At 41.6% G+C, this 24053-nt stretch overlaps 1 protein-coding gene across 10 annotated transcripts in view; it reads right to left on the reverse strand.

Moving 5' to 3' along the window:
* Positions 1 to 24053, reverse strand: part of LOC107529293 (aspartic peptidase retroviral like 1) — a 136041-nt gene that overhangs the window by 88615 nt on the left and 23373 nt on the right. For 7 of the 10 annotated variants that reach the window (XR_015715529.1, XR_015715528.1, XR_015715527.1 and 4 more), the window contains one exon: positions 21442 to 21546. Coding sequence is in view for 2 of the 10 variants with exons in the window: in XM_087823613.1 (XP_087679739.1) it covers positions 21442 to 21546 (105 nt within the window). In the remaining 8 variants the exon portion in view is untranslated. Of the gene's footprint in view, positions 1 to 19405; positions 19647 to 21441; positions 21547 to 21826; positions 22059 to 24053 lie in introns of those variants that run through there. The other 3 variants (XR_015715531.1, XR_015715532.1, XR_001602447.2) reach the window with 2 other exon arrangements.

Raw genomic sequence — 24053 nt, forward strand, 5'->3', positions numbered from 1 at the left:
TCACCAGCAGCCTCAGAGTTATGTACATGCTACAGGGATGGCAACCCAGTTGGAAAAGAAATGAGAATTTATCTCTTAATAGTTCCAACAAAAGTCCAGAGTCCTGATTGGTCTGGATTTGAGACCATGCCCATGCCAACTGCTGTTCTCTGATTGTCATAGTGATGTCTCCTCCATCTAGAGCCAAGAGATGACTTGAATCCAATCTGAAAATGGGGAAGGAGGTGGTTCCCCAAAGGAAAAGCAAGGAACTCAGACCTACAAAGGGAGAGTCCATGCTGGGCAGTCAAAGCCCACTGATCTCTACTGTCCTCAAACTGTGGAATTACAGTGGATGTTAAGACTATCCAATAGGTTCTTCCTCCCTCAGAATGAGCAAGAGTGCTTGGACAGTGTGGTGCTAGCTGGATTTGTCCTAGTTCCCTCCAGCTGCTTGGGGACCTTGGTTCTTGCTTTAGAGCACTCCCTGAAGTCTTAATATTTGCTTAGGTACTTGCTCAGGGCAGTCTTCGAGTCCTAAGACTTTGTGGAAGACTTTTCCCACCTCCCTTCTCTCCCAAATGATGTGCCCTAATCAGTGCTGGCTAGGGAGGCTGCAGTTCTCTGGCTCTTTGACAAGCATCCTCAGGGTCTGTGTAAATTATAGGGAGGGAAAGGAATGACAAGCCCGTTTGTTGGAAAGTTTTGCTTCCCTTCTGGAGTTTGAGCTGAAAATGGCTTTCATTGGGCAGAAAGAGGAATATCAGGAGAGTTCCTGAAGCACCTAACAAACAGACCTCCATAAGAAGGATCCTGAGGGGGCAGGGGGTCACTTAAACATTCTATGAGGTACACAGCACTATAGCAATTGGATGTCAACTGCAACCACCCTGTCCTTGGGCATGTTTTAGAAGCTGCCTGGATCCGCCATCCCAAATTCTATAGGAAGTCCAAATGACCCTCCCACAATTTCTATAAATTCCCAGCAACTCTTAACAATCCCTTTTGGCTCTGACTCCAGCTCGCTCTGGACTTGTGATCTCATTCACATTTCATCTTCTAAGGCTGGTCTCTTCCCTCTGCTCAAGCTGTCCCAGATGTGGGACTTGGCTGCCTTTTCCCATGCTTTACCAAAAATAAAAAGAAAATACACATATAGAAACTGACTCAAAACATTGTGTGTTCATCAGACATTCCTAAAGTTATGAAGAAACAGAGGGGTTTTATATTCCAAGCTGCTAGGCACCTTCACCCTTCCAGAAGCTTCTCACATTTAGGAAGGGTCTCTCCTTCCCTCAGAAAACTAAGCTCCCCTTATAACAGAGTAACTTAGCTCTCCAACCCCCTTCCTCTGATATCCAGCCCCCCATTAGGGACCACCTATTCCAGGTTTCACCCGACTAGCCCTGAGGAACAAAGAGAAGTTTTGAAATTTCACTCTCTCACTACCACTCTTCTGTAGTGATGTAGCAAATGGAATGATTCTTTCCTCTACAAATATGAATTATGCCACCTCTCTTTATTTTTTTATTTATTTTTAATCCTCACCGGAGGACATATTTTTTCCATTGCTTTTCAGAGAGAGTGGAAGGGAGAGAGACAGAGAAACATCGATGTGAAAAAGACATCGACTGGTTGCCTCCGGCATGCACCCCAACCAGGACCAGGGGATCAAGCCTACAACCAAGGTACATACCCTTGGTCAGAATCGAACCCAGGGCCCTTCAGTCCACGGGCTGACGCTCTAACCACTGAGCAAAACCAGTTAGGGCATGCCACCTCTCTTTAAAACCAGCTTAGCTGCAGTCAGTTTTGGTTTTAAATAAGTTTTACAAGCATGCCTCAGAGATATTGCAGGTTTAGTTTCAGACCACCACAATAAAATGAGTATCACAGTAAAGCAAGACACAAGAATTCTGGGGTTTTATAGTGCATATAAAAGTTACGTTTACACTATACTATAGTCTATTAAGTGTGCAATAGTATTATGTCTAAACAACAATGTACGGAGTCAATAATATTGTAATAACTATGTATGGTGCCAGGTATATACCTGAAATATCGGGGTGAACACTTTGTAAAGTATATGATTACCAAACCACTATGTTGTACACCTGAAACTAATACAAAATAATGCTGAATACAAACTGTAATTGAAAAATAAAATTGAAAAATTAAAAAAAAAGAATTAATGGATCCAGCAATTCCACTTCTGGGTATTTATCCCAAGAAAGCACAAACACTAACTTGAAAAGATATCTGTATACCCCCTTGTTTACTGCAGCATTAATTACAATAGCCAAAAGACAGAAGCAACCTAAGTGTCCATCAATTGATGAGTGGATAAAGAAAATGTGATGTGTGTGTGTGTGTGTATACATATATATATACATACATATACACACACACACACATATGGAATGTATATATACAGTGGGATATGTATATATTCCATTGTAATATATATGAAATATTATTCAGCCATAAAAAATAAGGAAATCGTGCCATTGTGACAACACTGATAGACCACGAGGGCATTATGCTAAGTGATATAAGTAGGACAGAGAAAGAAAAATGCTGTATGACTTCACTTATATGTGGAATCTAAAAACAAAACAAAAACCAATCTCATAGATGCAAAGAACAGATTGGTTGCCAAAAGTAGGGGTAGGGAGTGGGAAAAATGGATGAAGGTGATCAAAAGATACAAACTTCCAGTTATAAAATAAATAAGTCATGGAGACATGATATACAGTATGGTGACTACAGTTAATAATACTGTATTGTATATTTAAAAGTTGGTATGATTGCAGGCCTTAAAAAGTTCTCATTACAAGAAAAAAAAAATTTTGTAACTATGTACAGTGACAAATGTTAACTAGGCTTATTGTGGTGACTGTTCTGCAACATACACAAATATTAAGTCATTATTTTGTACACCTGAAACTAATATAATGTTATAAGTCAATTATGCCTCAATAGAAAAACAACAATGTACACACCTTAATTTAAAAAGACTTTATTGCCTGGCTGGTGTGGCTCAGTCTGTTGAGCATCATCCCATGCATGAGGAGGTCACTGGTTCTATTTCTGGTCAGGGCACATGCCTGGCTTTCAGGCTTGATCCTCAGTAGTGGGAGTGCAGGAGGCAGCCAATTGATGTTTCTTACCCATGTTTCTATCTCTCCCTCTCCCTTCCTCTCTCTGAAATCAATTTTTAAAAAAAAGACTTTATTGCTAAAAATGCTGCCTGGCCATCATGGCTCAGGGGTTGAGCATGGACCTAAGGATCCAGGAGATCGCGGTTTGATTCCCGGTCAGGGCACATGCCAGGGTTGCAGGCTGGATCCCCAGTGGGGGGCGTGCAGGAGGAGCTGATCAATGATGACTCTCTCATCAATGATGTGTTTCTCTCTCTCTCTCTCTCCCTCTCCTTTCCTCTCTCTGAAATCAATAAAGATATATTTTTTTAAAAAATGCTAACCATCATCTAAGCCTTTAGCGAGTCATAATCTTTTTGTTGGTGAAGGGTCTTCCATCCATGTTGAAGAAAATAAAATTATCTGCAAAGCACAACAAAGTGAAGCACAATAAAACGAGGTATGTTGTATTACACCACTCAAGGTAAAGTGTCCAGCTCAGAGAAAAGCCTGTCTTACAAGTCCAAAAAGATTCACATTCACCCATACTCGGCACCACTGACACTGAGAATGTGATTAAGGAAAGCAATGTTTCTGTCCCAAAGGTATTACCTGTCTTTCAAAAACACAGGGGTTTATGTCTTCCTGCTGTTTCCAGGCGAGCATTCTAGAACCTCAAACCCCAGTGAAATAAGCAAAATTAAGGCATTAGCTTCAAGGACTCCTTTCATCTAGGTTGGTGGGGGCCTGAGACAAAGCTTAAAGGGGCTGAGAGCTTTCTGCAAAGGCAAGGACAAAGGCAAGGAGCACATTTCCCCCTAAGGCCTAGGGCAGCTCTAAGCGTTGCCCTCCTGGGCGACTCAAGTAAATTTCCTTTCCCTTCCTAAGGGGAAGGAGTAAGCAAGATCTCCCAAGCAGAGGACCCAGCCCCTCTCACTGCATCAAAGGTAGGAGGCAAAGAAACTCTGCAAGGCTGTAAATAACAATGAAAAGGAACAAATCCAAGGAAAGAAGAATTCTGAGCTTTGAATTCCACCAAAAAGTGCAACAGCAGGCACCATGGCCCAGTAGCCTGCCTCCGGAGTCCTTTCAGCGCCTGGGGAGTGACGGGGAGTGAAAGATCTCTAAATTCTTCTCAGAGGTTAAGATTTATAATACCTGATTAAACAAATAAAGAAAGAGGGTGAGGATGGATAATAAAGCTTTTACCTTACATAAACAAAAGACATAAGTTGACTTTTCATTTTAGTATCATAATTAGCCTTAAATATTTTTAACCTAAATGAACCCTCTAATAAAATTTATAACAGAATGAATACATTGCAAATCAAATAAATAGGAATGTGTTTAAAAAATAAATGGGAAGTCTATTCATTTTGCTCTGTACTTGCTTTTTTCAATGATACAGAAACCTGCTTCATGTTTTCATGGCCACATAGCATTTCACAGTCTCCTACTCAGGGATATTTAGCAACGCAATGAACATTTTTGTTCAGAGAACTCTGTGCTCAAGGATAAGCATTTCTTTAGGTGAAATTCCAATTTGCTCTGCCCATTTGTACTCGCTCATTTTCTTCTACCAGGTTTGTTGTCTTTTCCTTATTGATTTATAGGAACCCTTTATAAATTATAGATGTTAATCTACTGTCTTTTACACATATTGCAAAAGTTTTCTTCCAGCCTGCTGGGATGACTTTAGCTAAACAGAAGTTTCTCATTTTCATGTGGCAAAACCTATCACAAACAATTTAGAAAGTACTGCCACGGGAATAGTGCACCCTGTGCTCTGAACCACACAGCTGCTTCTGGGGGTCACACAACCTTGCTTAGGTTTCTATGGGGAATGGCTGATCAGGCCATCATTTTCTGAGCTGCTCACATCTGGTTTTACAGCCAGGGTAATAGTGTAAATGGATCAAGTTAAGGAGGGGCAAAAAGAATTCTGAAGATTTTGTTTGCTTGTTTGTTTTCAGCTATTTGGAGGTTCCTTTCTTAAATGTTTAGAGTCATGTACTAACATTGTCAAAGGAATCCTGAACCACTGAAAATCCAAAAACATCTTTATAAACAATAATCTGAGTATTTCCAGACTCTTTCCAACTAAGTGGGTTTAGGGCATTATTTGCTGTCACCGTGGCTGGAGGGAAAATAAATTCCAGACCCCACAGAAATAGAAAGGCTCAAGGATCCATCGACTCCTAGAGTTTTAAGCAAGAAAGCTTTACAAAGTTTCCCTCAGTCTCTCACAGAGGATTAGCACTGGCCCAGCCTGACACTGTACAATTCAAAACCTCAGCCCATCCAGCCTGGCTCAGCTGTTGAGCAGCGACATGGGATCCAGGAGATCACAGTTCAGTTTCCCGTCAGGGCACGTGCCCAGGTTGCGGGCTCAATCCCCAGTCAGGGGTGTGCAGGAGGCAGCCAATCATTGATGTTTCTATCTCTCTCTCTCCCTCTCCCATCCCCTCTTTGGAATCAATATATTTTTAAAAATAAATAAAATAAGTGAACATATCCTTGCATGAGGATTAAAAAAAAAAGTCAGTGAGGCAGAAACTGACCAATCTAAAGGATATTAGAAGGGCACTGGGGGGAAGGAATGCATTTGTCCCCTTCCTTACCTGAAAAATACCCCAAGAAATGCTCTTCCAGGAGGCACTGAGACTTCCTCTCATACACTGTCTGCTCCCCTCTGTCCCCTCTGCTTCATTTCCTCTCTGATAATTTGAGTGTCAGCTCCTCAGTACAGGCATGGCTTTGTCCTTGCTGGACCCTCCAGAACTTTACTCTTTTCTAATACAAGATGTCTGCCTAGAAAGTCTCATAAGTTTTTTCTGATGTGAATTGCACATTACTTACAGCATGAAAATAAAATTTTATTTGAAAAGCAGGTTCAATGCTTAAAAAAACCCAGTGGCAAATCCTTTTGTGATATGAAGAATGTCCATGTCCCCCTACCATCCCCAATATAACTGCTAGGTCATCTATATGAGACCAATAATTCTCCTCAAGCAGGACATGGAGACTAGTGCCAGGAGCTTCTTCCAAAGCATTGACATTCCTGTTCCCACAGTCCCCCTCAAGAAGTCAGTCCTTAACCCTTACCCAGGCAGAATTACGGGCTTGGAGGATTGTGCTAAGAGTAAAAAGGTGGCAGGGAATGCACACCAGGAAACACAGGGCCAGGTGACAGCCCCAGTCCCTCTGGAGCCAGATCCAGAAACTCCCAATTTGCTTTACCCTTGCAAAGGGTGTAATTTCTAGCAGGGCTAAAAATCACCAATGGCACACAACCAAAGGGCTGGGCCAGGATGGGTAAGCAAAAGCTAGCAAGAAGCCAGAGAGGCTCCTGATTTAGAGTCCAAGCAGTGAGGAGGAAGGGTCGTGGAAAGCCTCCTCCAGAGGACTTGGAAATTAGCTCCCCTCTCTGGGTAAGATCCAGGATGCCAATAGGAAATCTCGTGCCTCTAGAGGCCTCCTTACTTTCTCTAGGGACCTTCTCAGAAGCCTGATCTTATTAGAAGGAAAGATCATGTGAGTGGGACTCAACTGACACCAGCTTACTGGTTTTGGAAACGTCCCTTCTCTGTGGAGTCACCAGCTCACAGAGCAGAAACTTCCCATGGTGCCTCCATTTCCTCCCTTCTCACTACACAATCTAAAGGAAAGACTTGTCCTCAAAACCACCCAGCTAAGCTGTAGTGTGAGGCTATGGGAAGACTGTTCCACACAGCTCAGTATACCCCAGGGGAAAAAATAGCTCTTTAAAGTGGACCCTGTTAATTCAGAACTTCTGACAGGAAATAAATGCTTTTTGTGATTTTGCTATCAGAATGGGATTGCAAATAATTTAAACCCATAAGTATGATTGTCAGTTGGAAAACTGTAGTGACTTACAACTAGATATTTTGCTCATTAAAGCAGGTGCTCTTAGGATCTCTACTAGTTGGCACACACACAAGTGATTTACTATGTGATCCCAAAAGTAAACAAACCTAATGACTTTGAAAAAAATTTTTTCACATAATTAATTCAGACAAGCCCTTCCCTCCTGGATCAAAGTCAAGATGCTTTTACTGTATTACTTTCAAAAGAATGAGGCCAGAATTCAATAAACCACTAAGCGACCACACTAACTCTGCTGTAACCAAACTGTCCAGCCTTACTTCCAAAATACCACAAGCTACTTATGGACAGATCAGGACTCCTCGCCCCCCCCCCCCCCCCGAATTGAACAGAAATCCAACATTCTCTAGTTTAGAGGAATGTTGGGGCCTACAAGGGCCAGGGGACAAGGCAGTGACTATGAGTGATGCAGTGTCTTCCCTGGTCCTCTTCTTCCTTCCACCACTCAGCTCCAGGCTGCCGCTTTTGCTCTTTCCCTCCTTGGAAAATTCATCTCTAAGAGATGGAGAGTGAAGAACTGAGAAATAAAATTTCAACCCTGAATACCTGAGTTTGAGCTAGAATTCTACTCCATAACTGAGCCTCAGTGTCCGTATAAAAGAAGAAGAATAGTAACACAGTATACATGATTGTGTTAGCTAAGTCGCTGCATATCATGGCCTCTGTAAATGGTAGAGTGACTTTTAAATAATGTTGTGGCTATTGTTTTATTATGATTACTGCCCACTCCTACCCCTCCTCAAGCTCTCTACTCAGGTTTCAATTGAGGCCACTGCAACACACTCCTCTCAGGGTCTGGCAAGACTGCCAACAGGAAAGGGAGAACCAAGATATGTGATCACCCCTCCCACAAGCATCTAAAGGATGTCAAATATAGACAATCCCCATTCTCATCTATTGCCTCTAGTTTAGAAATACCTTTCTCTCTAAACAGGAATCCCCAACCTACAAAACATTTCCTTTTGCATGTATTTCTGGCCCTTCAAATTCAACTCAAAGAAATAAACTTTCTCCCCCTTCTAGAAGAGTGGTTCTCCTTTCCACTTACCATTTCGTCATGACAAGTAATTTTCCAGCTGCACAGGGCAGACAGACACCTTGACATTATAAGTCAGTGACTTGCTACTCTTTCTTCTTTATCTTCTTCCTGACAGAGCACCAAATCAGTGCTTCCTTCCATCATGGAACATCCCTAAGATTGGTCCTTGGCCTTATAATCCCACTGCCTAGCCCAGTTTACACATTATTCCAGGCCTGCCACTATTATGTCCTAATTTCTCTAATCGCATTTTTCACTTCATTCATTTCATACATTCACACAATAAAACCTTTCCTGAACATTGTTTTTATCACCACAATTCATTATCAAGGTAAAATAACTGCCTGGTTTTAGCCCACCCACCACCATCCTCAAGTCAGAATCTATTTCTTATTTTTTTAAGCAGCCTTTTTTTTCTGAATCAGAAAATTTCTGTTAACAATATGTTGCATGAATTTTTAAATAAATATTTATTTAAACTGAAACAGGTTCATATGCTATATATTTTTCATGAATATATTGTAGCCATCTTTCTGTATCAATAATTATAGATCTATTTCATTTATCATTGTATAGACATACCATAATTTATTTGACCCTATCAATGGCCATTTTGGTTGTTTTAGAAACTCTACAGTAACATACAGTAACAAATATCCTCATTCATATATCTCTGTACACTTGCCCTTGGGATAAATGTCAAATTGCTGGTTTAAGAGTATGTGCACTTTAAATGTAATACAGCCCGGTCGGGCGTGGCTCAGCAGTTGAGTGTCAACCCAGGCGATCAGGGTTTGATTCCCGGTCAGGGCATATTCCCGGGTTGCGGGCTCGATCAATGACTCTCTCATCATTGCTGTTTCTATCTCTCTCTCTCCCCTTCTGTCCTCTTTCTGAAATCAATAAAGATATATTAAAAAAATAAAAATAAATAAATTTGATACATACTGCCAAACTGAACTTCAGAGAGACTGCATTAATTTATATCACTAGCAACACAGTATGAATTCATTTCCTCAAGCCCTCAGCAGCAATAAATATTTTGTTTAATATGTGTCAATCTAACAGTTGAAACATATCTCATTTCTGTTTGCCTTTTCTGGATTATAAGTGAAACAGCCTTTTTCTACATGCTTTATTGGTCATTTGTATTTATTCTTCTTTGACTTTGGCCTATTTTCTTTTTGTGTTTTTGCTTTTTTCTTACTATGTTAGCAGCTTGTGGACCTCAGAGACATGTTGAAAACTCTGTGCCCTGGCTGGGTAGCTTAGTTGGTTAGAGCATCCTCCCAATATGCCAAGGTTATGGGTTTGATCCCTGGTCAGGGCACATACAAAGAGCAACCAATGAATGCATAAATAAGTGGAACAACAAACCTGTTTCTCTCTCCTTTCCCTTCTCTGAAATCAATTTTTTTAAAAAGAAAATTCCCTATAACCAGTTTGTCATCTGCTTTTTATTTTGCTTACGGTGACATAAATTTTTTTTTTTTTAGATAATCTATCACACTTTTTCCTTTATAGTTTCTGCCTTTGGTGCCTGATGAAGAAACTATTTTCTAGTATATTTATTACTTTAGTTTTTATGTAAAAACCTTTAACCCACGTATAAGTTATTTTGCTAGAAGGTGACAGGAAAACATTTTGTAATGGTTAGACATTTGTCCTAAACACTATCCTTTCCCACTGAAACCCAGGTCTGTTTCTGGGCTTTCTAGTCTATTCTAAGCTTGGCTCCCCAATATGAATTCTTCCCAGTTGGACTAGTTTTTTCATTGACCACAATAGTTCCATGTAGGTTCTCCTATATTCACATTGTTGCCCTTGCCTGGAATATCTTCATACCTTCCCTCCACTGATTCTTCAAAGCAAAACCATTCCTGGGGTTAAGAAGAAGTAAATGCTACCTAAAACAGGAAATGCTTTCAAAAGAGGCAAAATAATGTAACAGAACACATCAGAGGTTCCACAAATCCTTTGTGTGGCTAAAGAAGTGGGTGAGCTTTTTATTCAGCAGAGCCCTTCAGTGGGCTTGGGACATATAGAGGGTGAGTTAGGGAGGGAAAGTTAGAGTTCACTTGCTTTGCATACTAGAGTCACTAAGTATTTGGAATACTTAGTGACGATAGAGGAAAGAAGGTTTGCAGAGGAAAGATAAGATTATAAGAAACTAAGGCCATATACCTGGGTGGTATGAATAGTGATGAATACCTAATGGCAAGGTAGGTAAAAGTACTTTAAGGGACAGGAATAGCCAGTATTTGAATTCAAGTTGCTCACTTTGCTATGTAAAATACTCTCCACTGCTCCAAACCTTTAATAAGGTCTGTTACACACATAAAGTCTTTAGCTTGGAAATGAGTTCTATATCCCAGTCAGTGTGGATGAAAATAGGTACAGCATGCTTAAGACAGCAAGACCATTTATAATCTGAAATAAGTTAGCAGAAGCAAGAGCTCAAAAGAGTGACCTTGAACAAATACATGAGATTCGGGGAATTTGAAGAAATCTGGGTTAAGGAATCATACTTTCTACAAGTCGTAGAATGACACATTGAGCCAACATTCTAAGGGAAAGGCTACTTTTAGCTAAGTTATGAGTTACACTAGGATATTCAATCGTCAGAACTATTTATTTATTTTTTTCTCATCTGCTACTCCACTGGCATATGGGACAAATGCTGCCAGTTTGATTTGTAGGTAGCTCTCCATTGACACGTTGGCAGTCTGTTTTAATGCTGGAGCTTCTGCTTAGGCAGACCTAATGGTGCTTAGCGTTATCTTTAATACCCTTAATGATAATTTAAGGAGAAGATCCCTGTAAAAGATCTTTGTGAATATTTTAGTAGGTGGGGGTATTTTGTGCTAGATGACTTTCAGCTAATTACTTCCTTAAAGTGATAGATTATTTACCCTCTCTTTGTTGTAGGGTTTCTGCCTCATTCAGAACCTTTTAAAAGGAACCAAACTGAATGAGGTTCAGAAGTGACTTACAGTAGCAGCCAGTGAGGAAGGTGACAATTTCTCTGCTTGTACAAGAAAAAAGCTGAGGATCATATGGCCCATCCCTTCTCCACTGTGAATGCTTTCAAGGGGTCTTCTGATCCCTACCCCACCTAGGCTGTTCTTTCAACTCTCACCTCTTCCATGATGCTTACTCCCAAAGTTTTAGCCCTCAGATGTTTCCTTTGCAGAACTTCCATTTTACTTAGAATCTTAACCTCGGGTAACCTTTAATTGTTCTTTATGTGTGTCTTTTCTATCTGTTAGCTTCTTTGTTGAATCCAACTATAGATGCCTTGCAGACAAGAACAGGGAGGGAGGGAGGGAGGGAGGGAGGAAATCACCCACCCATATTCTAAACATCTTGCATTATACTCAGAACCTATTAAGTTTATAGTGGGGGAATAGTATAAGACAGTAATACAGAAACACGTTTACTGGCATGCTCTCCCTCCCGGGAACACACTTGAACCTTTCCCTTCCTCCTCTTCTTCTTCCACAGGTGTGCATCCCCTAAACTCTAAACTCAATGCAACCAGCGGACCAATGGGCAGCGGCAGCTCGTCCCATGCTAACCCCCTGAACCTGTGTCCAAGGCCCCTTTTCTCTGACTTTCTAATGAGCCAAAGCAGCCTTACCTAGACTTTCTCCTGTTGCTTCTTTCACCCTAAGCCCTTCCTTGTTTCACTGCCCCCAGCTTTAAAAAACGAAGAAAGCCCGGCCGGGCGTGGCTCAGTGGTTGAGCGTCGACCTAAGATCCAGGTGATCGGGGTTCGATTCCCGGTCGGGGCACATGCCCAGGTTGCGGGCTCGATCAATGACTCTCTCATCATTGATGTTTCTCTCTCCTCTCTCTCCCTCTCCCTTCCTCTCTCTGAAGTCAATAAAGATATATTTTTTAAAAAAAATAAAAAACGAAGAAAAAAAAATTTAAAAAGAAAAAGAAACAAGTTTACTAATAACCCTGGATGGTGATGCTCCTAAGTCAAGGAACAAAGGAGGAGGAATAGGAATACGAAGGAATCGGGAAATAGGGAGAAGAGGATGGGTTGATAAGGAATGTAATTTGGGCCCAGCCAGTATGGCTCAGTGGTTAAGTGTCGACCTATGAACCATGAGGTCATGATTTGATTCCTCATCAGGGCACATGCCCAGGTTGCTGGCTCAATCCCCAGTAGGGGGCGTGCAGAAGGCAGCTGATCAATGACTCATCATTGATATTTGTATCTCTCTCCCCCTCTCTGTTCCTCTCTCTAAAATCAATAAAAACATATTTTTTAAAAAAGAATATAACTTGGCTTGGGATATGTTGAGTTTAAAATGCCAAAGAGTGATCCAGGTTATAATGTCAATAGTGCTTGGCCATTGTGATTCAGGAACTCAGAAGAGAAATTTAAGCTGGAGACAGAGATTTGAGAGTATCTGACGTATCAGTGGTAGCTAAAACCATAAGCATACATGGACATCACCCAGGGATAGTAGAGGGAGGAGAGAAGAGAGCTAAGAACAGAATCTTATGAATGTCTTTATGTAGGGAGCCTGTCAGGGAGAGACTAGTAGGAGAAAACAAGGCTTTTACAGTTATAGGCCAACTAATACTTATAAATACCTACACACTAACCAAATAACTGACTGACTCTATTTAAGATCTTTAAATGCCCATTTCAAGCCCTCTTTCTACCGTCCTGTAAGTTACCTCACTCCCTGATCGTCACAGTTAAAACCGTGGTCTTTCAGAGGAAGGGGCAGAAATGGACAAGTGCCATAAGCCAAGGCTCCTAGGGTGGGTCTTAAGGGTAGAGGATGCTACTTGTTGGATGTTCAAACATCATACCTAAGGGGATACCTAAAAGCTGAGCCTATCTAGTTTGTTTTATGCTTAGCTCAGTCCACTGAATTAAGATTGGCTGACCAAAGATCTCACTCATGACAGTAAAGACATATACAGCAGGGTCTCTGATTAGTAATGTCTTAATCCAGAGTATAAGAGATTTCTCTCTGCTTCAAGTAGTCTTTTACATCTGTCCTGGTTAGGAATGACACACAGAGGAAGTAACTGGCTTCCTCTTTGGTTACCACCTATGCCAGCCAGAGCTCCTGACACTTGGTTACCCATCCTACCAGATTTAAATGGTTCTCCACCTGCAAGATCACCCTGCCCACAGAACATGGGTTTATCTCCACTGAAGGACTGAAAAAATTATTATAGTCTGGACTTCCCATGAGCTATAAAACAGGGATTTCATAGGGAAAGTAGAAAATATAGAAAGTCACACCTGTTCCCTAAGAATGAGCTCCATCCCACTTGGCACTGATGTAGTCAAAATCCTGAACTAGCAGTGAGACTTGAGACAGATGCTGAGATAAACAGTACCAGAGTAGGAGGAGCGCTAGAGACATCCTGGAAGAGGTCAAACATGGGGAAAGCCTCAGAGAAGCTCCCCTTCCTTGGATCCAGAAGCTAATGATGTCTGAGGCCATAGTCTCATCACCTCATTCGCCACTTCCTGTTTCAACTGGAGGAAGGAGAAGACGACCCAAATGTGGGAGAATGTAGAGTATCTACTTCCTCCCCACCTTAGGGCTCCACTCCAGGTCAGAACTGGCCTCATGCACACAGTAAGCAGTCAAACACATGGTGCAACTCCAGCAGAGACTGGTAAATAGGTAGTTCAGTGGGCATTTGTTCAAAGAAGAGCACAATGAGAAATTTCCTACCCCAAAGAATTTTTTTCACTGATAGTCATATTATTTTCACCTGGAATTCCTCCATTAGCCATCCATTCCTTTGGGATAAAGCCTCATACTTTCCAAAACTGTGTTCCACCAAACTCCATATTCTGTGAGATTTTAATAAATATTCCTTCAGGAAAGAAAATGTTTCTCTAAATTTTTTATTGATTTTAGAGAGAGAGGAAGGAAGAGGGAGAAACATCAACCGGATGCCTCCTGCACGCCCCCTACTGGGGATCGAGCCCACAACCCTGGCATGTGCCCTCACTGGGAATGGAACTGGCGACCTCTCAGTGCATGGAAGGATGCTCAACCATCTGAGTCACACTGGCCAGGGGTGGCTCTCTAAGTTTGGAAAATGTTACGTCCTTTACCTCCCTTTGGAGCTTTATAAATGCATATTAAAAGCTCTTCTTGAGGCAGAGGCAGAGGCAGCTGGAGAGCTGGCATGAAATTCAGGACAGGGGCCTAAGCTAAGACCCTTGTTCCAGAAGTGTGGCTGGACAAATCAGCATGACATCCAATTAGACAAAAAGTAGCAGGCAGAATTCAGGGTGGTCAACACTGGAAGATCAGTGCATGAGTGGGACTCTACCTACCAAAGCATAGATGGAAGAAAAGGCTCTAGTATCAGTGAAGGGACCTGGCCTAAGAGAGGCTGGAAAGCAAAAGCCACTGCCCCTGGTAAGGGGCTGACAACAGGGCTGCAGTCCTGGACAGGGTGAGAGGGTTCAGGCAGGGCAATTGGACCTCTTAGTAAAAAGCCAAAATATAGGTTATATGGAAGGGATGCAGAGATTGCTACTCAGGGCACAGTACGCATGCCCAGGAGTCCCTCCCTGCTGAGGGTATTGGCTGCAAAATCTTGGTGATCAGCACATCATGAGACCTTGTTTGGGCTACGGTGGTTGGGAGAAAAGATGGGGTGTGGTACCTCCAGAAATCTCCACAGAGTTGTGCTGATTCCAGTAAGAAAGGAGGTTCAAACCCTGTCAAACTTCAGGAGGTGAGAGGTAAAGACCATTCCTAGGACAGTCCTCTAGGAAAATATGCTGGAAGAAATGAGTAAGAACTCCAGGGGCCTGAATGAAGCCAAAAGTCTGATCAAAAGAAAATGCTCTGGACAGGGGAAGAATGTGGACAGAGTGAAGTCAAAGCCTGAGAGGGAAGGACATCCATGAACCCAACCCATGAGGAACTGAGAAAGGCAAAGTTTGGTTACCTCTGTCAAAGACCCCCTGGAGGAGGAAAAGATGTGAAAATTCAGGTCACAAAGGCAGTTTGAGGACACTAGTAAATGAAAGATGAATAGTCAACTAGGAAGGCTCTCACTTTGGAGGAATTCAGACCAGAAAGTTGTAAATCTGAATCATAGGTACTATGCTGGCAGCCTCTGGACTACCTATTTTGGCTCCATAAAGTTAGTGAACAAGGGGAAACTGCACCTTTGCATGGACACCCAAATGCTTTGTCATTGCTTTTGCCATGGCTTATTTCGCCTTCCCATAAAGCCCTATATCAGCACAGCTCATTGGGAAATCAAGACCAGAAGCTGTCTGTGACCAGTGGTCACTGAGGAAGTGCCCTGCCCATGTTGTCATCAGCGGCATCTTTTGCGCCATCATTTTACATCATTTCTGTGAAGCTCCCTCACACTTCCTAAGATCTGTGACAGTCTTGTCTGAGGACATAACAGCAAACCACAGACCCAAAGGTCCTGCACTCCTTGTTACATTGTGCCTGTCAGCTGCTCTCCAGACAATACTGTGCTTGCATACCTAGCATGTGTATCTCTGTTCCACATCCCCTTTCTGGAGTCAAGAGCCTCTATCCCCGCTACCCTCAGCTGCTAGTTTTCTCTCAAGACAAAACTGTGAAGGAAACCAAATGTTTCTTTTTTTTTTTTTTTAATATATCTTTATTGATTTCAGAGAGAGGAAAGGAGAGGGAGAGAGAGAGAGATAGAAACATCAATGATAAGAGAGTCATTGATCAGCTGCAGCCCGCAACCCGGGCATGTGCCCTGACCGGGAATCGAACCCTGATCGCCTGGATCCTAGGTCGATGCTTAACCGCTGAGCCACGCCCGGCCAGGCCCAAATGTTTCTTTAGGGACATGACTTCTCTTTTCAGAGCATTTGTCTCCAACTCAGTGGTCTCCCTCCTATCCCTGTGACTAGTGTCCTCTCCTCTGTGTCCCTTACCTTAGTCTAGTTCTCAGAAATTAATCTCATAAACTGAATCACACTTCCACTTACATGACCAAGGTGCTTCAAAATCAAACCCCTTCCTGGAGTCTCCTCATTTTTAGTAGGATCTCAAAGAATTAAATCTAGGGGGGAAATTTTCACTGTGGAACTCCAAGCAATAGCAAATAGCTGAGGCAACTCTTTGAGGGGCAGGACACATTCTGGGTATCCCTAAGATTATATCAGTTGATAAACCAGCCCCGTCTCTTCTTATTCCATCACCTGACACTCTCAAGCTGTCTACTCTGCCAGCCCAGAGGCCAGGCTCCCCTGGATCTTGGCCAACACCCACTGCCATCTGGTCTTCCTTAGAAAGGCAAAAGAGAGGCACCTCTTGTTTACTCAGTAATAATTCACTGCAATAGTCACGTAACAGGTGCCACCAGCTCCAGTACATGCAGCAAGGGCACACCACACCCTCACCTCTGCCCCCATCATGGCTTACTCCTTGGGATAGATCAACAGACTTTATTTGGATAGGACAGGGCCACTTAAGCACTAAACCAGTGTTACCAATGGTGTTTTGACACTTGTAGGTTACACTGCAATGAGATCTAGAGGTAAAAAACAATGACTTTTTTAAATCCTCCCTTACAGCCAATTGGTATCTTTCCCACATATGTTGTTGTAGCATCTCTTTATATAGAACCTAGTATTCAAGTAACAGGATGCTCTGGCTAAACAGGTCTCAACAAGCAAAACTGTGAGGCAGAGAAAGAGGGCATTTCCCCATCTTTTCTTTTTTTGCTCACCCTATTTTACTAAATCTTGTCAAAGATAGAAGAGCTCTGTGAAAACAGCATGGGCTTTGGAATTGGACAGACCTGAGGAGAAATCAATCCTAGCACAGCCTTTTTTATTCACTGTCTGACCTTGGGCAAGTTACGTAACTTCTATGACTTTCAGCTGCCCATGTGCAAAAATGATAATTTATTGGTTTGCATTATGGTAACTAAATAAGAAAATACATGAAAAGCATCTAATTAAATTCCTGGCTCTCCAGGGATGTAAGTTTGTTCTTCCTCATCCAGCACATCATGTACCTGGTGCCTCCATGTTACTCCCTGGCTGTCCAAGGTCAAAGTATGTGCCCCACACAAACCTTTCCTTCCTTTCCTAAACCCTATCAAAGTTCTCATCCCTTTGAAGAGCTGATCTAATCACGCTGCTAAAAGGAAAGCAATTCTGATGAAATAAGTTCAAGCAAAATGTGGATAATATTGCTGGGTTCCTATATTAACTGTGTGCGTGGGTAGGAGGAAAGGTTCCATATTTAAAAGAGCCTGGAAATTCAAATGAAAGTTAGGACATCTAATGGTGAGGCTCTCTTAGAGGACAGGGGACCAATATATTGGTTTCTTTTCCTGAAAACACGGCCATATCACTCTATGCTGACATGAGAAACCATCAGAGCTACAGGACATCATCTAGAAATGCTGAACATCACACCTCAAATCAACAGGTCCAGAATAGATCTTGGGAGCCTTGGCTATCCCTTCTACTCTGGCCAGCAAACACCACTTCCTTAGCCAAGAAGTTAAGGCAGTGCTTTTTTTCCTATGAGGTTTCCAACACTATTTTAAACTCCTTGGAATCAAGCAGCAACAGGATTTGACTATGGTCATAGCCTTGAACAGCCTGTAGGAAGCCTGGGCTCTAGTTCCAGAATCACATCTTACTTCTATGAATGGTCTCAGCAAGGCCCAGGTTAATACAGGAGGCAGAGTGAACCTGCATCTTGACTTTTCTCAGTAATCCAGGAAGGAGGACTACAAGAAAATTTCTGGGCTTTCCACATACAGGATCTGGAAGCAGATTATTATGACTAAAATGGCCTAAGTAGCACAATGTGCTATGCTGACTATAAATCACAAGTCAGCATGTGAGTTCTCCTTAACAGTGTTCATGTTCTACTTCTTTTTCTTGGCAAGCTCCTAGGGAACCCAGGGCATTAACCCAGGCTGGGGTCTCAGGGGCCAGCCACCACTGCAGGGTAAAAGGGGCTAGCTGGCAGCTTCAGCAGATGGTGTTAAGAGGAAAGTGAAGTCCAAGGTGACGGAGGGACTGGTTCTGGGAAGGATTATCCAAGAGCATGTGTTTAGGGAACTAGCAAAGCAGAGACAATACAACAAATGTTTTAAATTATTTAGTATTTATCCAAGTAGTAACCATGGTAAAAACCAGAATTTTGCCGGATTTTCTTTATACTTTGCTGGATTTCCTTATACTTATTTTAATACTGTTCTTATAATATATACTGGGGTCTAAAATATGAGGGACATCATAATCATTCTATAGTGCAGGCCTCTAAATTTCTCAATTTGGCCCTTGGCTTTAACAAGAAGCAAGAAAAACTAGGATTCCAAAGCTTCAAGGTCAATATTCATTTCTTCATTCAATAAACATTTCCTGAGGGGTTAGCTAGTAAGTGCCAAGTCTTTGCTCAGTCCTGGGATACAGTAGCAAACAAGATATGGTTTCTGAATTCCCAGAGCTCAGTCTAGTGAGAGGAGCTGACAATAAGAGCAGGATCCAAAGCAAAAGGTTATAGTGAAAAATAGACAAGATTCCAGAGCCAGTAACAGGATGCACGAAGAAACCTCTTCTGAGATGCCAGCAGAGACCATGGGCAAACAAGGAGCTATTCAGGCAGATGAGATGGATCAGATAATGTCCTTATCCCCACCACCCACAGTGGCAGGGGAGAGGGCCACTGTGGTGGTTTGTGCTATCAAGAAGGTGATCAGGGGAGCCACAGACAGTGCTACCATGAAGCAGTTCCTTCTCTGCTCACAGCCATAAACTGTGATATGTGCCACATGAGCTGTGTGTGAGATCCTAAAAGCTCCAAAGAAAAATAAGACTTCAGTTGTCTATTGACAAAAATTCTAAGAAATATAATGGGCCAGAAATCAGAAGTATAATTCAGTTGCCAGAAGAAGTTGGGTTACCCTCCCCCCTCAAATATCACCCACACTTCTCTGTCATTGCAAGGAAATGAAAAATAAAAGCCTGATTTCACCTGAAGGGTTAGAGCCAGGAAGAGACCTAGTGAAATGATCAGGCAATAGAAACCTCATGAGAAGTTTCTGCTTTAGGATGTGAAGTGAGCAAGGATGGGGAAAGGCTGTGCCTGCTGTTATAGAAAGAAGCTATTCCAACAGCTCAGCCCCAGCACTACCAGAAGTTGATGGCTGTGGTGAAGGTAGAGTAAGTGCCCAGCCAGCAGAGCAGTGGCCTAGAGAAATCTCCAAATATTTGAACCATTTCGGGCCTCCATTTCTTTACCTGAAAATGAAGATGATAATAAAAAGTGTATACTGGTTTCATAGGGCTGCTGTAACAAATTCTACACACTTGGCAGCTTTAAACAACAAATTTATTCTCTCACAGTTCTGAAGACTAAAAGTCCAAAATCAAGGTGTCAGCAGGGCTGTGCTCCCTCTGAAGGCTCTGGAGAAGAATTCCTCCTTGCCTCTTCCAGCTTCTGATGGTTGTCAGTCATCTTTCCCATTACTTGGTTTGTAGCAGCATAACTTCAATCTCTGCCTCCATCTTCATCTGGCCATCTTCCCTCTGTGTATGTCTCTCTCTTCTTCTAAGAACACCAGTCATTGGATTAGGACCCACCCGAACCCAGTATGACTTCAACTTAACTTGATTACATCTACAAAGACCCTATTTCCAAATAAAACGACATTCATAGGTTCTAGGAGGACACAAGTTTTTGGAGGGACACAATTCAACTCAGTACAGAGGACCTACTTCCTGAAGAGTATATATATTTGTAAGGTGTTTAGAACAGTTGCTGGCACATAATATATGCCATGTAAAAGTTAGCTACCTTCTTTATCATCTCTGGCAGATAGTAGCTGCCATGGGATATGTGGATGCTCTACTATACAAGAACCATCCTCCCTCTATCTTGAGTGAAAGGCAAGCAACTGGATAGGACTAGAGTTCCAAAAAGAGCTAATGAGGCCAGAACTAGAACACAATGAGTTTATTACTAACCAATACTTAACAATACCCCCAGGCTGGAGGAAAGATCTGCTACTGTCACTTCATTTGTTTCTTGAACAACACAGAGCTTATCATTCCAAACTAATAACCAACACTTCAAAACAATCCCCAAGTTATGATCCACTTAGGAGGATCCTCCAGAGCCAGTACAGAATTGCACCAATGAGCATAGCAGTCTCATCACCTAGAGTCAAGTTGTGAGTTCTGATCTCAAACTGCTTTACACAGCATATTCATCCCACAGCTTAGCAACAGAATGACTATTGATTGAGTTTGAAATGGATATTTGCTATCTCTAGGATATCCTACTTTCAAATTAGAAGAGGGGAGAACAGATTCCCCTGAAGAACCCTTCCTGATTCTTGCTCCTGCTCTTAATCCTTCTTCTTCAACAAATGGGTTTGGGAAACTACCCAACTAAAAAGAAATAGAGCCAGATCACAACTGCTGTCTTCCTATCAAAATAAATTCCAGGTGGATCAAAGACTTAAATTTAAAGATTTTAAAATACGCATATACACAAAGTACTCGAAGAGAATGGGTAACTATTTTTATAATTTTGAGGTAACAAAGCATGCCTTTTCTTTTTATTTATATTTTTATTTTTTTAATTCAATTTATTGGGGTGACATTGGTTAATAAAATTATATAGGTTTCAGGTGTACAATTCTATAATACATCTGTATAGTGTATTGTGAGTTCACCACCCAAAGTCTAGTCTCATTCCATCATCATTTATCCTCCCTTTACCCTCTTCTACCGCCCCCCACCCCCATTTTCCCTCTGGTAATCGCCATACTGTTGTCTATATCATGAGTTTTTTTGTTTTGGGGTTTTTTGGTTTGTTTTTTTGCTTAATCCCTTCACCTATTTCACCCAGCCCCCGAATCCCTCCCCCCTGACAGATGTCAGTATGTTAAAGCGTGCCTTTTCTAAAGACTGGCCTAGAAGCAGAAAAAACTACAAAGATTATTTTGATTACCTAAAAATATAAAATTTGCAGGCAGGAAAAAAACTGCGTAAACAAAGATACAAGACAAAAGACAAACTGCAAACAATTCTGCACCATACATAATAGTCAACACCTAAACTCTTATGAATTATTAGAAAAATATTACTGGGAAAATGTGCAAAGGACGTGAATAAGTGATCCAAAGGAAAAATATGTCCAAAATACATCTGAAAAGATGTTCAACCTTTAATATCCAAAGAAATGTAAATTAAATCATACTTATTGAGTGCTTCATCTCAGTTACTATTTCAGTTCATTTTACTTGAATTAACTGATTTATTCCCCCATGAAATAGGTACTATCATTATACCCACTTTACCAAAGATAAAACTGAGGGAAGAGAAGTTAAATGAGTTACCCAAGGTCACACAGTAAGTGGCTGCGTCAGAAATCAAGCCCCCACAGGCTGGCTCCAGAGTCGCTTTCACAACTACTATGTTACAGTGATAAGACCATGTCTCACCTATCAGATGGGGAATATGAAAAATACACAACCCAGTGTTACTCATGATGTGGAGAAATTGGCAATCTCATGCACTGCTGGTAGAAGTTAACATTCTTAAGGGTAGTCTGGCTCCATGAATCAACATTTTAAATGTGCATTCCATTTCTTGGAATTTATCCTAAGGAGATAAACATACAAGTGTGCTAAAATTATATACCAGGTATTTATCACAAAATGTACCTAATAACAAAAATATTGCAAATTAAAAACCCAGTAAGTACACAAAAAGTCCAACAAATTCACTCATTCAACAAATATTTATTGAGCACCAATAGTGACCAGGTGTACAGTAGGAGAGAAAAAAGAAAAAAGTCCAGCCAATGTTTCTCAGTGGCTGAGCATCCACCAGGAACTAGAAGGTCACGGTTAGATTCCCAGTCAGGGCACATTGCCTGAGTTGCAGGCTCAATCCCCAGTAGGAGGCATGATTCTCTTTCATCGTTGATGTTTCCATCTCTCCCTTCCTCTCTCTGAAATCAATAAAAAGATATTAAAAATAATAATAAAAATCCCTGTCTTCATGGGGTTTACATTCTAATGGAGCATGTTAGACAATAAACAAATACACTTTTTAAATGTATATCAAGTGGTGTTAAATACTACAGAAAAAAAATAAAAGAAAGGAGATAGGAAAGGAAGGAGGCTTGTTACAATTTTAAGTAAAGGGGTCAGGAAAGACCCCATTGATAACAGATGAGATAACTAGATTAAATATTAGAGAATAAAATCCATTATGGTATAGCCACACACTGAAATATAATTCAACCACTTACTATGTATTAGTTAACATAAAAAGATGTCCATGATAAAAGGTTCTTACCACACACAAAAAGTAGGTAACTATGTATGGTGATGAATGTGGTTATTTTATATACATATAAAATCATCACATTGTACACTTTGAAATTACACAATGTTATATGTCAATTATATCTCAATAAAACTGGGGGGAAAGATGAAAAAGGATTACAAAACAGTATTAAAGAGGAAAAGAGCATTATGGTATGATTCCATTGTTATGAAATTACATATGTATACATGGTGATACCTTAAACGAGGGAGAGGAACAACACAGGAAAATGAAAGTACCAAGCAAGGGTCCAGGCTGAATGCCAGACAAGTGGTACAGGGGACATTTGTTTGTTCTCCCACCCACTCACTCATCCTCTTCCCCACACCTACACTTTGTTCCAGAAATGACTTAAGGACAGCAAATCCACATACCCCCAGTTCTTTAACTTTCCCCATTTACCCTCACCCTTTTTTCCCTCCTCTTCCCAGAAGCCAGACCAGTGATAGGATGAAAGGGATAAAAGCTTCAAGTCAAAGTAAGCTGAGGTGGCATAAGAAGGATGGAGGGAAAGCCGCCCATACTTGGATGGGATTCCTCTAATTTCAGAACAAGCTCAACATCCTGAGAGGCACACTTCCACCCTGAAGATCCGTAAGACTTAAAAGAAGGCTATCTGATTCAGAGTCCCTATTTCATCTCCTGCTTAACCCCAAATACCTTGCAGAGCAGCCAAGAGGGACATTCACAGGGAGGTGACAAGCACAGCAGGCCAGGGCTCTGCACCTAGCATGAGCGCCTGTATCACCCTATGAGCATGCCTGCACCTAACAAGCTATCCTGGCTACATTAAACTCATGCGCAACCCCGCACACCCACCACCTTGTCACAACTACCCTGGAGGTTCACATACTTCTCCACTAAGATTCTCAAGACTGGGTCCCTACTAGGAAAGTTGCCTAAGATGACCAGACATGCTAGTATGTTTGGAACATTTTCAGTCTGGGGTGAGGTTTTTGTGGGAGATTACACTTCTCGCCTAAGCATAAAGCCACAAACAAGGAACTGGATGCTTCCCAAAGGTGAAATCCATGTTGCTGTTCCCTCTCTCTTTAGCCTAAGCATAGGAGCAGAGGCACAGGAGTAGAGGTAGGAGACCTAGAGAAAGATTTATCTGTTTGAAAATATTTCTCACATACTCTCTGTCACCTCTTGGGCACCTACTTATATGTCGGGCCCTGTGTTAAGTGCTTTCATATACTAATACCAAAATGAAAAATCACTTATATCAAGCATTTCTACTATGTGTTACTAAATTTAAGAAGCCTAAGGGACATACAGATCCAGTTGTCCTGCTGACAGATGAAAACCCAGGCTGGAAATTAGGAAGAGGCTAGAAACCTGAGATTCTCCTAAGGGCTCCAACACAGAAGTCTCATGACGCACTATCAGTCCACAGCTCTAAAGACCCCATGCCAGCTTCTGCTCTTTCCTGGGCTTTCACCAGGGAACATCACACACACACACACAGACACACATACACACACACATACCCTCCAACACACTTAGTCTGCAAGTGAAAGAAATTCTTCATTAGTGAAGAGTACAAGATGAGTCAGAGAAAAACCAAAAGCAATCATCTCTTCAGAACAGGAAACTCTTTTCTCTCTCTCTC

The sequence above is a fragment of the Miniopterus natalensis genome, chromosome 13 (genome assembly GCF_054644295.1).
Source record: "Miniopterus natalensis isolate mMinNat1 chromosome 13, mMinNat1.hap1, whole genome shotgun sequence".
In the NCBI taxonomy this organism is placed as follows: Eukaryota; Metazoa; Chordata; class Mammalia; order Chiroptera; family Miniopteridae; genus Miniopterus; species Miniopterus natalensis.